Source organism: Sinohyriopsis cumingii, chromosome 13 (assembly GCF_028554795.1).
Source record: "Sinohyriopsis cumingii isolate HCF-2022 chromosome 13, ASM2855479v2, whole genome shotgun sequence".
Lineage (NCBI taxonomy): Eukaryota > Metazoa > Mollusca > Bivalvia > Unionida > Unionidae > Sinohyriopsis > Sinohyriopsis cumingii.
Genome location: NC_142973.1, coordinates 63,117,797 through 63,133,034, shown reverse-complemented (window position 1 = coordinate 63,133,034; position 15,238 = coordinate 63,117,797). Strand labels below are relative to the sequence as shown.

Here is a 15,238-nt window from a genome sequence, read left to right as displayed (position 1 = left end):
TTGAATTATTGTGAGGTGAACAGAACTTTAGCTTTTTAAGCTGGTAAGACTTTAATCTTTAATGCACTGATAACCAAGATGTATCAGAGATTGAAATGAGTTTCCTGGCTTTACTATTGTATATTTATGTATTTTAAAAGAGAGAAATGACAGGGAAGCAGTCTGATTTTATTTTCATCTTACAATACTCTTGCATGACTCTCCTGCAGAACAGATTTAATTTGTGAACTAAAATAATTCTGTCTTCATTATATCTTCTTGAATTGCAAGATGTGTACCTTGTTTCCTAGGCTACCACCGTAAATTAGGCATGCATTTGTTCAAGGAGAATAACTGCCATCATTTTTGTGGCTTCACAAAAGATCTATTTGGAATTCGTTTGGAGTTTAAAATCATTTTCAGCCATAAATGAGTTAAATTCTCTGTGTTTTGTGTAATCATCAGTGGAACATTACCATCTCTACTCATTTATAAGTCAGGTCCAGTGGCAAACAACACACCCTGATGTGCCATAAATAATGTGCTGGAAGTTGTTATTTGTTCTGCTGATTAGAAAACTGCATCAACCCAGATATAACAGTAGATTATTCAGTTGCAGATCTAGGTCTGTACAGTTTGCAGCTGGATCTGATTTACTTGCAAGTAAATATGGATTAAAGAGTATATATGGATTAGAGAGTATATATGGATTAGCGAGTATATATGGATTAGCAGGTAGATATGTATGGTATGATGTGTTAAATCTCACATTTCATGAAAAATTGGTAGTCTGATGAAATCAGGGCCAACCTTATTGTGATAAGTGAGGAATATTACAAATTACTCTTGTGGTTATTACAGTGTTGACTTTAATGCTTTGGTCTCCATTTATAGGAGATAGTGCAAGAGTGAGATTTAGTGTTCTTTTTGGCATTAAATTTCAAGGCTGTGAGATTGATTTTGCATCAGAACTAGTTGAGTAGTATATTTTAAGTTCAGGATGTCAACTTCTTATCATTCATGGACGAAAGTATGTTTTCAAATCATAATTCTTCATGCCATGCCTGTTTCCTTTTACAGTAGGGTCATTAGAGAGAATAAAATGAATTATATTGATTTCCTGTTTGATGAAAGTAAATGTGACTTACTAGTTGTTGATTTGTTTTCCAGAAAGAAAAGTATCACACACATCTGGCGGTGCTCTACCTTGACTCGGTACTGCAGCTGATGAAGAACAACAATGTCAAAAAAGAACACCTTGACAACGCTAGGTAGGATGTTCGGAAAGTCTGGGTTATTGTTTTCAAAATATATAATTCACACAAAAGCAATGGATGAGGATAACAGAAGGAGAACAACACATGCAAAAATAAAGTAAAAAGATGGATGTATAGTTTGCTTAAGTGTTGCATTTCAATTATATATTTCTTATATATCTAAATAGATAGCATTGTCTGGATATTTTATGTTTTATTACAGTAGTGTTCTGCAACACTGAATTAGGCATGACATCACTGTTTTTTTTTGTTCAGAAAAGTTTGCTGGTAGGAACTTCAAAGTCTAATTCATGCGGAAATAGAGAATAATATGCCAGTAGGAACTTCAAAGTCCAGTTCATACAGTAATATAGAAAAGTTTGCCATTTGAACTTCCAAGTCTAATTCATGAAGAAATAGTGAAAAGTTTACCAGTAGGAACATCATAGTCTAATTCATGCAGAAATAGGAAAAAGGGGTAGGTACTGTAAGACTCAGTTTTGGCCCTAATCAGATCCAGATGAAACTCATATAGATAAAAGATGCCCCTCTCTCTTTCTTAAATATGTATTTCATTTTTATCCAGCCAAGTGGTTTAAAGTGCTCTCCGTTATGGATCACTGCCAACTCACCTCTGTCTGCATTGGTTCGAGTCTAGGATTTGGCCAATGTGGGTATGTGAGAAAGTTTGGACTATGGCATTTGTCCAGGTAATTTGTTGTACAATCTGGTTTGGACTAGCATTTGTCCAGGTAACCTGTTGTACATTAGGTTTGGTTTGGACTAGGACATTTGTCAGAGTAATCTGTTGTACAGTCTTTTTGGTTTGGACTATGTTATTTATCCAGGAAATATGTTGTACAGTCTTTTTGCTTTGGACTATTAAATTTTACCAGGCAATCTGTTGTACAGTCATTTTGGTTTGAACTATGGCATTTGTCCAGGCAATCTGTTGTACAGTCTATTTAGTTTTGACTATGGCATTTGTCCAGATCATCTGTTGTATTTCTGTAGAGATCATTTATGATTTGATTTGTTCAATGATTGCCAAAACTAAAGGTTAGATTTTGAACCCAGTGGTTTGATGTATTTTAAAGTTTGCCAGAGCACAAGGTACAAGATTGAGCTCTAGGGTTTGATGTGTTCAAAAGCTTGCCTGAGCATAAGGTGAGAGTTAGAGCCTGAGGGTTTGATGTGTTCAAACGCTTGGTACAGCTTAAGGTAAAAGTTTGAGTTCAAAGGTTCTGAGTTGCTTATGAGTGTTATAGCAAACAATGTATAATCATTATTCTTACCTGACAAATTACTTAGTACATACAAATATATACTAAACATAGAATGACTTTTGAAGCAGAGTAAATACTTCTTTTAGCAGTAAATGCCGTTGTGAAGTTCAAGAAAGGCTGACATAACAAAATTGCATGTGTCAGACAGTGACAGTCATTGTGTTCATGAAAGAATGATTGTTATTTCATGAAATAGAATGTAAACTTTATGCAAAGAGTGGGTAAATAGTTTTGGTAACTTATAACTTTGTTTGCTGCAGGTCAAAGTTGAGACACATGCTCCAGTTATCCAATATGTACCGTGTACAGCTGATTCTGGGCAAAGTTAAGGAACAGGAGATGCATGCAGAATGTGCAATATTGTATGGCAAGGTAAGTAAGAGGCATAATTCATATGTGCAGTATTGTATGGCAAGGTAAGTAACAGGCATAATTCTTTTGTGCAGTATTGTATGGCAAGGTAAGTAACAGGCATAATTCATATGCAAAGTACTGTAAGGCAGGGTGAATAAAAGGCATAATTATTATGTGCAATATTGTATGGCAAGATGTGTAACAGGCATAATTCATACATACAATATTGCATGGCAAGGTGAATAACTGGAATAATTTATGTGCAATATTGTATGGCAAGATGTGTAACACATAATTATTATGTGCAATATTGTATGGCAAGATGTGTAACACATAATTATTATGTGCAATATTGTATGGCAAGATGTGTAACACATAATTATTATGTGCAATATTGTATGGCAAGATGTGTAACACATAATTATTATGTGCAATATTGTATGGCAAGATGTGTAACACATAATTATTATGTGCAATATTGTATGGCAAGATGTGTAACACAATTATTATGTGCAATGCTGTATGGCAAGATGTGTAACAGGCATAATTCATACATACAATATTGTATGGCAAGGTGAATAAGCTGTAGTATCATCAATTTTCGTGGGGGACCAATTTTCGTGGTTTTCATTGTTGCTCCGAACCATGAATTTAAATCCCCAACGAAAAATGAGCCATGTAAGATGATGACCCTCCCCCCATTTTCTTACGGTGTTTCATTCCTAGAGATTAACACAGTTACTAGTATTTGATAAATCAAGGTCAATACTATAATTGGGTAATTAAATATTAGCTTTTACGTGTATTTTTTTATTTTTTATTTTAACCTTTTGAAACAAGAATTATAAATCATTTTATATTGTTTCAACGCACGCATTCTATAAGGAATCCGATAGCCATAATTTTACATTCACTGCCTTAAGTCGATATGTGAGGTAAGTAAGAATAGAGAAAAAGCATATGGTATTCAAACAATAGTAATAACTGAAAATGAAAGAAATAATAATACAAAATAACAGTATCTGAAAATTAAGTTTAATACTTATTCAGATTGCTCCTTCATTCCAGTACAACTGTTGTTGAAACATTTAAATCCTTCTGAAAGCAAATTTCATTTTGTCCATGCATTTTTAATCCAAAAGAACAACATACCTGTAAAATACTATAACTATTTCTTGAAACACTTATTAATGAAACACTATGTATATACACTAAATACAGCAGATTATTAAAACTTAACTTTATATATTTGTGGACAAAGCCACTGCATCAGCATCGTGTCAATCAAGTCTCATGGTACTCACAAAATCTTCTCAGGTAAATAATCCCCAAATTGCTGAATTAAACAAGTCCAGCTTTCTCAAAACCACTGATAATTAGGTCCGATCTTTCACTAATTGTCACATGAGCTGCAATTATCCATTCAGCAGGGGGGGTCTAAGTTTAATTTTACCACTCTTAAGCCACTGTGTTAACGTCATGATCATCAGAAAGTACTGATGGTACAACTTGATGGACAGTGGTTTAAGTAAGATCATTTATATGTACTTTAATAACTGATTGGCCTAGTGTTGTTGGCTGCGTTGGCTTCCTTTGATGTTGAACACTCAAACGAAAACATGGCAACATGATTAATCTTGACAGGTGTTTTATTTGTGCTCATTGAGATGGAAGTATTGTTTTAGTGTTGTTGGCTGCATTGGATTCGAATGATGTTACAGACTTGGTCGAAAACACAGTGTAATATTGAACTTGCGAGGTCTTTAATTTGTGCTCATACAGGTGGTAGCATTGTTTTAAACATTAAAGTGACTGCTAGTTTCGTCAGCATAGTTTTATTTTTTTGTATTCTTTATTTTGGGTATTTGTAGAGGTTAAACCATGAAATTAAATACCTACTAATATGCAAACTTGACAGGCAAAACCATGAATTTAAGTACCCATGAAAATGCCTTTTTCTACTAAACCACAAAAATTGAGCCCAACGAAAATAAATGATACTACAGTTTTGTATGGCAAGGTGATTAACAGGCATAATTCGTATGCAATATTATACAGCAAGGTGAGTAACAGGCATAATTATTATGTGCAATACTGTGTGGCAAGATGTGTAACAGGCATAATTCATACATGCAATATTGTATGGCAAGGTGAATAACAGGCATAATTATTATGTGCAATATTGTATGGCAAGATGTGTCACAAGCATAATTATTATGGGCAATATTCTATGGCAAGATGTGTAACGGTATAATTATTATGTGTAATATTATATGGCAAGATGTGTAACAGGCATAACTGTTATGTGCAATATTGCATGGCAAGATGTGTAACAGGCATAACTATTATGTGGATTATTGTGTGGCAAGATGTGTAACAAGCATGCTTCATAATCAAAAAAAGGGCCATGAAAAGGTTTTCACCAAATGTAATTGAGCTACAAATCCTGTTCTCATCCCCCACTGTGTGTGTGTGTGCGTGTGTGTGTGTGCTTGTGCGTGTAGAGACAGACAGAGAAAACACTTTTACAGATCATTGGGAACCATTACAAGAAATGTACTTGCCTGCACAAAATGTTCTTCCTCACCCATGCAGTGTGTATGTGCACTGTGGGCAGAAGATGAATGTCTTTACAAAATTACAGTTTGTTGGGTTGCGGGAAAGGGCACACTAGCTACTGGACTTTGTGACAGTCAGGGTCAACTGAATGCTGAAAGAGAAGGCCATTCACATAAATATCTTGGAAATGAAAGCCATTTTCCATGCCTCCTCAGCTTGGATGGAGTACATCCAAGGGAAGATGGTTCTTATAATGTCAGACAATTCATTTGTGGTGAACTACCTCTTCAAACAAGGGGGACAAAGTCACCAGACCTTGGAATTAAGGTAATGGAGTTCCTCTGTTGGTGCACCCAGTACCATATACACATACAAGTCTGACACATCCTTAATGTCCTGGCCAATTCATTATTGAGAATCTCCTAGCAGCTTCATCTCTCCATCTATCCATCTTTCATCAAATTTGAACTCAGTTGGGCCAAACAGTGTCAAAAATGGAAAAAGAAGAGCAAGTTAAAGTACCAACCAAACTTCACCTGTTTAAACCATATTCATAGGCTAATGATATAAATATAGCGATGTAAGAGAGCGATAGGATTGGGATTAACTGATCTGTTGCAATAACATTTGTGACATTTGTAAACTATTTTACAATATCTGGTCACAAAGCATGTATGATTCAGCAAATCCATCATGCTAGTAGTTTAACATTATTGTCAAGGTAGAACAGAGGAAATAAATTCATGGAGATGAGAATGGCATCAAGTCAGATTTCTTTGACAACAAATACTTTTCATGCCTGATGGTAATGCAGTTTCCATTTATTAATTCCAGGTCATGAAATAATTGTTTATCTTTGCTGCAAGTGTAAATTCTGTAGACTTTTGTTGCTTTTAACAGCACTTGCAACAAATGGAATGTCGGTGCCTTTTTCAAGACACAGCGAAGCAGCCAACCTTGGCTGACCTGAGTGGGAATCAAACCTGTATCTTTTAGATTACAAGTCTAACACTCTTCCAACTGAGCTGCCTCATCTGCATGCTATAAAGTTGATCCTTTGCATGATATATGTTTCACACGACAAAATAGAGTTTTTTTAAAATATGTACAGTGTTTGACCAGCAAAATTATATATGTAACACTTAAGTGTATAGTGAATATTAGATATTAAAAATCAACCTTCTTTTGTTGCACTCACAGGAAAATGGATAACCATGCACTTTATTTAGAATACAGGGTACAGTGACCTAATTTTCCTTACAGTTGGAGGAACATGACAAGGCCATGAGGATTCTGGTACTCAAGTTAAAGGACTATGTGGCTGCAGAGAATTATTGCTTTGTTAACTCACAGGGCAAGGATCCTACTTACAGGAAACGGTTGTTTCACATTCTGCTTGGTGTATATCTGGATCCAAACAATGAGTGAGTGATGTAGTATATGTAGAAATCATACTGTATTTACCTGTTTATGATGTAAACCCAGATATGTCAGTGTGATGATGCTGGGTCTGTACTGTTGACTTTCAATCATAATTATACCTAATCACTTAAGAAATGCATACAGTCATCTTAGATAAACATAGAGGGTCAAACACACTATTTAATATATTTTATCGCTGGCTTCGTAGCTGCTATGGCTCCATAATTATATTATTGGATTTTTTTACCAGAAAGTTTTGGATTTGATACCATTGAATTTGCTTTTGTGGAATGTTCTTTAGCAATGCACTTTACTGGCTTTAGCACAATATAACCTTATAAGAGTTATGTACTGTAAAAAAAGTAAATTCATTATGACCTTAAAAGTGTTGCTGTGCATTAAAAACTTTGTCTCCATCCACTTTTCTTGCCATAATGATGGACTTACTGTAATCTTTATCATATTTACTCTGCATCTAGCTGCTAATCCTGAATTTTAATTTACATGAATATTATTTGACATTGTTTTTGCATGAATATTATGTAACATTGTTTTTACAAAAATATTGTATGATATCATTTTAAAACGAATTTTGTGTGCATTGCTTTCTTGGTCAACTTATAATTTGCAAAGAATGTTTTGAAAGCTGCAAAGGTTACAGGACTCTGTATCTAAACAAAAAAAATTTCTTTATACACCACTCCCTCGATAACTCGTGCACATCGGGGTCCAGAAACATCGACCGCACTATAAGTGAGGCGCGAGTTATCGAGGGACCTATAAAATAAGCCCAAAACCAATAAAGTGATTGACGACATAACGGAGAAATAAGGGGGGGGGTAGGCAGATTATCCTGTTGAATACTCACTTTATAATCGTTCTGAGATTAAATGTTAATAAATATCTCTTCATAACGGTGTACTTTATTATTTCCTCATAGGACAACATTAATTTCAGGATAAATTACAGTATATTGAGGCGATCATCGAAAACATTATTCCACGTGGTTTCCGTTCGCTTAACATGTGTACCACTTCACACATTGTGTACTACGTCACTAATTTTTTTGTTGAATTGGATACATTGTAGTTTTATTGTTTGATCCAAATTAGACGTTTTTTTATATACAAAAGATCGACTCTTTTCGAGAAACAGTGTCGATCGAACGATAGCTAGATAAATATTTCTGAATGTGATAGAAGTAAAATGGAAAACAAAAAAAACAAGGGTTAATCAGTACAGACGTATTTAATTGGTCTACAAATTTAAAACAACGTTAATTAGAACAAGTTAATGCTTGCCGTTTGTGCCACGCTTGACAAATATCAATTCACTTTTTGAAAAAATCAGTTATTTTTTGTTTGTGTGTTACTCCTTGGTTTCTCTGCCGCCGAGCAAAATCCCTCAGATTTCTCAACTGCATGAGCTTTACGTAGTCAACATTTTGGGTCTCCAGCCACCTTATGGCAATATCAAAATATTTGATTGCTTCCTGTGCAGAGGGGTGGGGGTGCAACATCTGCGTCTGCATCACTTTCAACACTTGTGTTACTCCAGTTAGAATCGTCTTCTGCTGCAAATTTGTTCGCTATAGAAATAATTATAGTTTCATCTGACATGTATTCGGCTGTGGGGCAATCATTGTCAGCACAAATCCACTCCTCCATATCATCAAGAGAAACGCCCATCTCAGGACCATGAGTCTGTACGAATTTCTCCCAAACAGCCTCGGCATTAATGACATCAGTTTCACTGAAACATTCAAAGTCACTATCATCGTCGTTATCTCTGTTACTGTTTTGCTTTACGTCAAAGGTAGCTCCAAGACCCATAATCCAGCACCCGAGGTCTCTTGTAATCGATTTTTTTTTTAATGCAACAAACACTTCCCCAAGTTGTTGATCAAAACAAAGCCAGCATGTACATGTAATTAGGTTCTCACAGAAGTACTCACGGGTTTCGATGTGACGGTCGATTGACTCTTTTCATGTTTTCAATGAACAGAATATGTTATGATTATAATGTTTACATTGAAATGGAATTAAAGGATTAGAATGTGACTTTCACACAGGAAGACGTTTAATTGGTGTTTATTTCATTCTCTGTTGCCACCTGTTAGCATTTACCAGAAGTTTTCATTGATCGCTATTTCACCAGACTGTTTATTTACAGTATACTGACAACTATTTATCATAAAAACTTACATAATATATGATATCTTTAAACAGAGGTCTCGCTAGGATTTTAAAACTGGGTCTTTCTGCCTCTGAAGTCAATCACTAAATATCAGTACATTTTCTCTCTTGGCTGCTAGTCAAAGCCTTTGAACTAGCCGCCTAGCTGTTGCATCATGTTCTTTTTTTTTTTAATGTACTCTCATAAAATGGCAACAGTACATCAAAGAGTCTTTCAGTCACTGAATTCTGTCATTGTAAATATCAGCACAGTTAACTGATCAACACATTTTCCCACAAAGCAGGTGGCTGAAACAGGACCGGCAAATCTTTGAATTTTCCCGAGCACCTATTACATGCGTACGGAGGACTCCCGCCTCAGTGATTTTCTGCGTCCCAGATCAAAAATTGGCGTCCAAATACGCGTAATTAAGCGTTTTCGAGATCTCTGAAATTAATTCTTCTTTAGAACTTAAAAATTTCAAAATATTGATTATATTTTTACGGGCATTAATCACCATTTTCGATGATAAAACAAGCAATGTATCAATGTTTAATTTATCAATTCTTATCATAATTTTTTCATGTTCAGCATATTTTAAAGATATTTTAAATACATTTTCTCTGGAAAAAATCGGGAGCCAAGACGGACACCTCGTTATAAGCGGTATCGCGAGTTATTCGGGCGCGAGTTATCGAGGGAGCGGTGTATATAGTTTATTAACAGTATCTTTGATATACCACTTGTGTATAGTATGTACACTGTATCTTTGATATACCACTCGTGTGTAGTATGTACACTGTATCTTTGATATACCACTCGTGTGTAGTATGTACGAGACTGCTCCGGTGGCCTAGTGGTTAGAGTGTCTGCCTCGGAAGCAGGAGGTCATGGGTTCGAACCCCAGCCGAGTCATACCAAAGACTTACAAAAATGGTACTAACAGCTGCCTCGCTGAGCGTTCAGCATTAAGAGGTTAGTGTTAGGACTGTTTGGCCTGGTGTCAGGATAATGTGTCTGGGTGGGACATCATCCTACATGTCTGTGGCATGATGCCCAGTGCTAGACATCACTATAAACTGGCACATTGCAGACATCGTAGCGATATGACTGAAATTTTTTAAAGCTACGTTAAAAATCAAAAGCACATCACATCAAAGATGTTCTTTAAGTTACTTGTGGATTTGATACTGGTACTTTTCAGCAACAAAAAAATGCTGAAATTCCCTTTCTGTCAGATGGATATGGTGAAGACGTTTAATTGTAATATTTACCTTGAAGTTGCTTCTGGGTTTAATTATATTAGTACTGGTTCATATCATGGATGCATAATGGAGAAATTAAGGGTATTGGCAAGTCAAAGATTTGTCATACACTATAATCATACTTCTCCTAATGGTCACCTTTACTCAACGATCACATATTGACAACAGCCATTTCCTTGTATCAAAGTCTAGTATGTAACAGTTACCTGCTTATGTGATCAACATCCAGTTTCTTCCATGGTCGTGGCCAAGTGGTCTAAAGCTCTCTTCGTTACGGATCACTGCCATCTCACCTCTGTCTGCGGCGGTTTGAGTCTAAGATTCAGCCAATGTGGGTATGTGAGAAAGCTTGCCAGTAGCTTCTCGTGGGTCGGTGGTTCTATCTGGGGTTTTCCCGGGTTCTTCCTCCACCATTAATACTGGCCGCCATATATAGCCTATCGTGTGCTGAAAAATGGTGTTAAACCCCACAACAACAACAACAACAACAACTTCCGTGGTCACCACAGCAGATCTCCATTGACTGCTCAGCCTGTGTAAACTTAATTTTTACTACATAGGGAAGGCATTATTTTAGATAAAAGGAAGGAATATCATGTGAATTCATGTGCAGACATTTTTTCATTTTGCTTGTAATCATAACTCCAGCCATGTTGATGATGTAGTTCAAATGCACTGCAATTTTTGTCATTAGGGTAGAATGTCAAAGCAGTTTGGTTGCTTTATGGTGGGAAAAGTAGTTATGTCGGTGCAGCAGAAATAAATCAATGTCTGGGCCAGTATGACAAGTATAGTAAGATATCTTCATCTATTTGCCTGTGAATTAAAGCTGTCTCTGAAGAAAAATGTTGCTTTTTATAAAGAGATATGAGTTACATCCCTTTTCATTAGGGGCAGGTGTCATTTAATATTCAAAACATGCGTGTATAAGCAGGTGAAGTTTCAGTTCATGGGTCAAATAGCCAAATACAGCTCCTTTAGAATTTTTGTTCATTACATATTACATAAGCCGACTGTATTTTGATCTTAGAACAACTGGCTAATCCAAATATTTTTATAGCTTGTACAAACTAAGATTGGTGTACATTTTAAACTGGTGATGATTTTTTGATGGATTAAAGTACAGTAATCTTGTGGAACATAAGTTTGAAAGAGAACAACATATATCCCTAATTGTGATTTTGTTGTACAGTGCACAAACTAAAAAAATCTTGATAATCTACTACTATTATTCTACTACTAATAATGTTATTCAGTGCTTCTTCAATTTTAAATATGAACCTATGTACAGAGGTCACCTATGTTCCACAGCTAGTTTTGCATTTTCCCATGAATGACCATCAGTGACAAGTTTATCTAGCTGACAGAGTCAGTGTCTTTCGGAGAATGTTGACAAGTTAGTTGTATGATTCTCTGACCTTTTTGAATCTTACATGGCAGCTCAGTGCACACAAGCCCCTATCCTCACTCACGCATGGACTGCGAAATGTGGAAGCCTGTCATTTGGAATATCTTCATATTCTGCCAGCTAGTCCATCCAACAAGTTGTACATCACTTAACATACTCCATCCCAGTTGTTTACCAATTAGTCCAGCCATCTTGACAATTAAGGTACGGCATCAACAGCATCATTGGTTACAAGTCTGTTTCCACAGACTGTCAATCATCACATTGATTTTTTGCAATCATGTCCTACAACCAGCAGATGACCATACTGACCATTTCAGTGAAACCTGTATGCTGTTGGTCCATATGTCCCGTCTGACCCAACCAACTGCACCGGACCTGCCTTCTATGGCTGGGCTTCATTCTGGGCTAGATATGACTTAGATGGCTCTACTACTGTGTCAGATTGGTAGAACTTTGGCTATGCAGTGGATTATTGGGCTTCATTATTGCCATATGGCATGATAAACCTTTGGACTCAAATTGTACAGGAGGACACTTTTCCCGGTGAGTGATGAGGGTGAAGATCCTGATTGACCTGATCATTTTGAATCCACTGTGGAATGAACACAATTTAGCTTCAAGGCAATGATTTAGGAAATATATAGAATCCTGGCATCTTTAAAATGCCCTCCTTCCTTGTCAGTAGAAACTTTTAACAGTTAAGACTTCATTCGATGTGGATGCAGATGATAAGCTCTGTCTTTCTGAAATTTATCTCAATCATCAAAAAATTGCAGAGATTACCAGGCATCTTTCTAAATAATTCACGACCCTGATGATTCCAAGGCCTTTTTTTGGAGAGTTAGTTACCAGCAATGTTCTCACTATATTGGTACAAATCTGATTATGATGTCCCTAGTTTGGTCAAAAATATTACTACTGTTAATATGTCTTCACCCTACTGTAAGGTAGATAGACCAGAGTTAAGTGCCACATCGAACTTAGGAACATAGCATCAGTTTCCTCCCTACTTGACATGGCATCCATAGCAGAGAAGGCTGGAAATGAACTTGCTTATGAATCAATATGTGGGTATGTACGTTAAACAGTTTTCTTATTTTCTATTTATTGTAACCATTCATGACACATTTCTAAAAAAACAGATGGGTTTCTTGAATGGGAAACCATGTGTCACATATTCATTACTGTTTGACACACACTTAACTAGCAGGCCAATTTATATTGAAAAAAACATGGCACCAAATATTAAGTGAAACAGGCTTTATTGCTGTGACTCGTGGATGTTATATGACTAAAAAATGTTAGAGGATAGGGATTTTGTTCAACTGAAGAACATGTTGCATCAGGAAAAGGACAAATCAAAAGTACTTTACAAATTTTGAAACAGGAATTCAATAGTGATGTAATACAGCATTCAGAATATGTAGACTTGACTTTATGACTTTAAGCAAAAGTTAACAGTTTGATGTAGACTATTTAAAGTGAACGCTGTGTATAAATAATTTATCAATTTGTTTTGAGACTGCTCCGGTGGCCTAGTGGTTAGAGCTTCCGCCTCAGAAGCGGGAGGCCGTGGGTTCGAACCCCAGCCAAGTCATACCAAAGACTTACAAAAATGGTACTAACAGCTGCCTCGCTAGGTGCTCAGCATTAAGAGGTTAGTGTTAGGACATTGGCCTGGTGTCAAGATAATGTGACTGGGTGGGACATCATGCTACATGTCTGTGGTATGATGCCCCAGTGCTGGACATCACTATAATAAACTGCCACACTCCAGAGATCGTAGCGATATGACTGAAATTTTTTTAAAGCTGCATTAAAAATCCTAATCACACACACACACACACACTCATTTTGTTTTGTGTCTGTATTCTCGTACTAATCCATATGGATTTAGCCAATTTGTGACAAGAATTTTAACTAACTGCAGATCCTGGTAAGTAGCAAAAATGAATGTTTGTCTTTTAGACAGTGTACACAGCTTGTGGGCACATTTGTTACCAAACTTTGTGACAGTCAATGGCACATGGACACACAAGAGACAACTCTTCACATCAGCCTCCTGGAGATGAGAACCATTGTCATTGCCTCCCATGTTTGAATGGGACACATCCAAAGGAAGACTATCATCATAATATTGGACAACTCTGTCTTGGTGAACTACCTCAGACAAGGGGGGATGAAGTCACTGGATCTCTGTGCCATGTTTTGGGAATACATTCTTTCTTGCAACACCATGTAAACGTTCAAGTCCAAAATATTCCACAGGCCTAATGTCCTGGCCAATTCATTATCAAGGAAAGGTCAGCTGATTCGTACAGAGTGGTCACACCATCCATCTTTCTTTCATCAGATTTGCTTCCTTGGTGGACATTCAACTTTATGTGACAAGGTGGAACAACATAATACCCACCTTTGTCTCTCCATCCCTGGACCCTCTCCCTCTAGCGTGGGCTGCTGATGCTTGGATGGAGTTTGGGTATATGCCATTCCGACAATCAAAGCAATTTACAAAAAGAAGGGCAAGGACTGAAAGATAGTTCTGATTGCCCCTCTATGATGGATTGTGGATCAGTGACCTCAATTCTGCAAACAGATGTACCCAGGAAAGCTTCTCAAGCAGCCAAATCCACTATTAATCCATCCATGTCTGGAAACTCCTACTTCAGGCATGACACTTGTCATGGTCACCTCCTGCCTTTCAATCATGTAGGGAATGGTGACAGACCAGAAATACTTAAAAGACGATATTATTATCATTCAGTTCTACCCTTCCTCATAAATGTGAGCATCTTATTAAAAATGCCACTTGAGTTTAAACTGATAAACACCTGGGACATTGGTAGTCACCTGGTGGGAACAGGGGAAATAATCTATAAGAGTTACTTCCCTTGATCTATATCATATATTCGAGGAGGACCAAGAAGCACTCTCCTCCTTCTGCCAAATATATATATGTTTTTGGTAATTGTTTCTTGTTCCAGAATTTTTTTCTTTTTGCAGTAATAAATGTAGCACATTGGGGGCAAATCTGTGCATAGGAAAGTCCCTTGGATCACACACTCCACTTGCCTTTCTTGCATGGCTGTCTGTTCTGTTGTATGGGACTTCACTGACAGTAGATGATCTTATGAGGACAGGAGTAAAGGCACTTCTGTCTTATTTCAGGAGCAAATGGGATTCTTCTCTGAGTCCCTCAAAACTCCTTGATCCTGGGAGAATATGGGCTCCTTCTCTAGGAATTTAGAGGCCCAGAAACAGATCTCTCTTCAGTAGAAATGAGCACTCCTAGATCCCAGTAGGACATGTGATCATTCTCTTTGGAGAAATATAAAGCCCTTGGACCCCTGAATGTTGATACGACTCATTAAATGATGTCCAGGGTCCCTCCCAAAGAAGAAAATACTATAGTGGAAAGTAAGTCCTCCCCATGAAGGAGGAACTGGCCCCTCTCCAGGCCTGTTGCCCATGGACTGTGACAAGCAGACCAAACCACCCTAAATGGGGAGAGCAGCAATCTCTTTATAGACA

At 36.9% G+C, this 15,238-nt stretch overlaps 1 protein-coding gene and 1 non-coding gene across 2 annotated transcripts in view; both read left to right on the top strand.

Annotated features, from left to right (window-relative positions):
• LOC149785708 (transforming growth factor-beta receptor-associated protein 1-like) overlaps nucleotides 1-15,238 on the top strand; it is a 107,608-nt gene that overhangs the window by 71,100 nt on the left and 21,270 nt on the right. Inside the window, exons 16-18 of the mRNA XM_089979575.1 lie at nucleotides 1,150-1,250; nucleotides 2,782-2,893; nucleotides 6,698-6,858. Coding sequence (XP_089835701.1) covers nucleotides 1,150-1,250; nucleotides 2,782-2,893; nucleotides 6,698-6,858 — 374 coding nt within the window. The remainder of the gene's footprint in view (nucleotides 1-1,149; nucleotides 1,251-2,781; nucleotides 2,894-6,697; nucleotides 6,859-15,238) is intronic.
• On the top strand, nucleotides 9,870-9,946 carry Trnap-cgg (transfer RNA proline (anticodon CGG)). Its single transcript has one exon. It is a non-coding gene; the product is annotated as a tRNA-Pro (tRNA).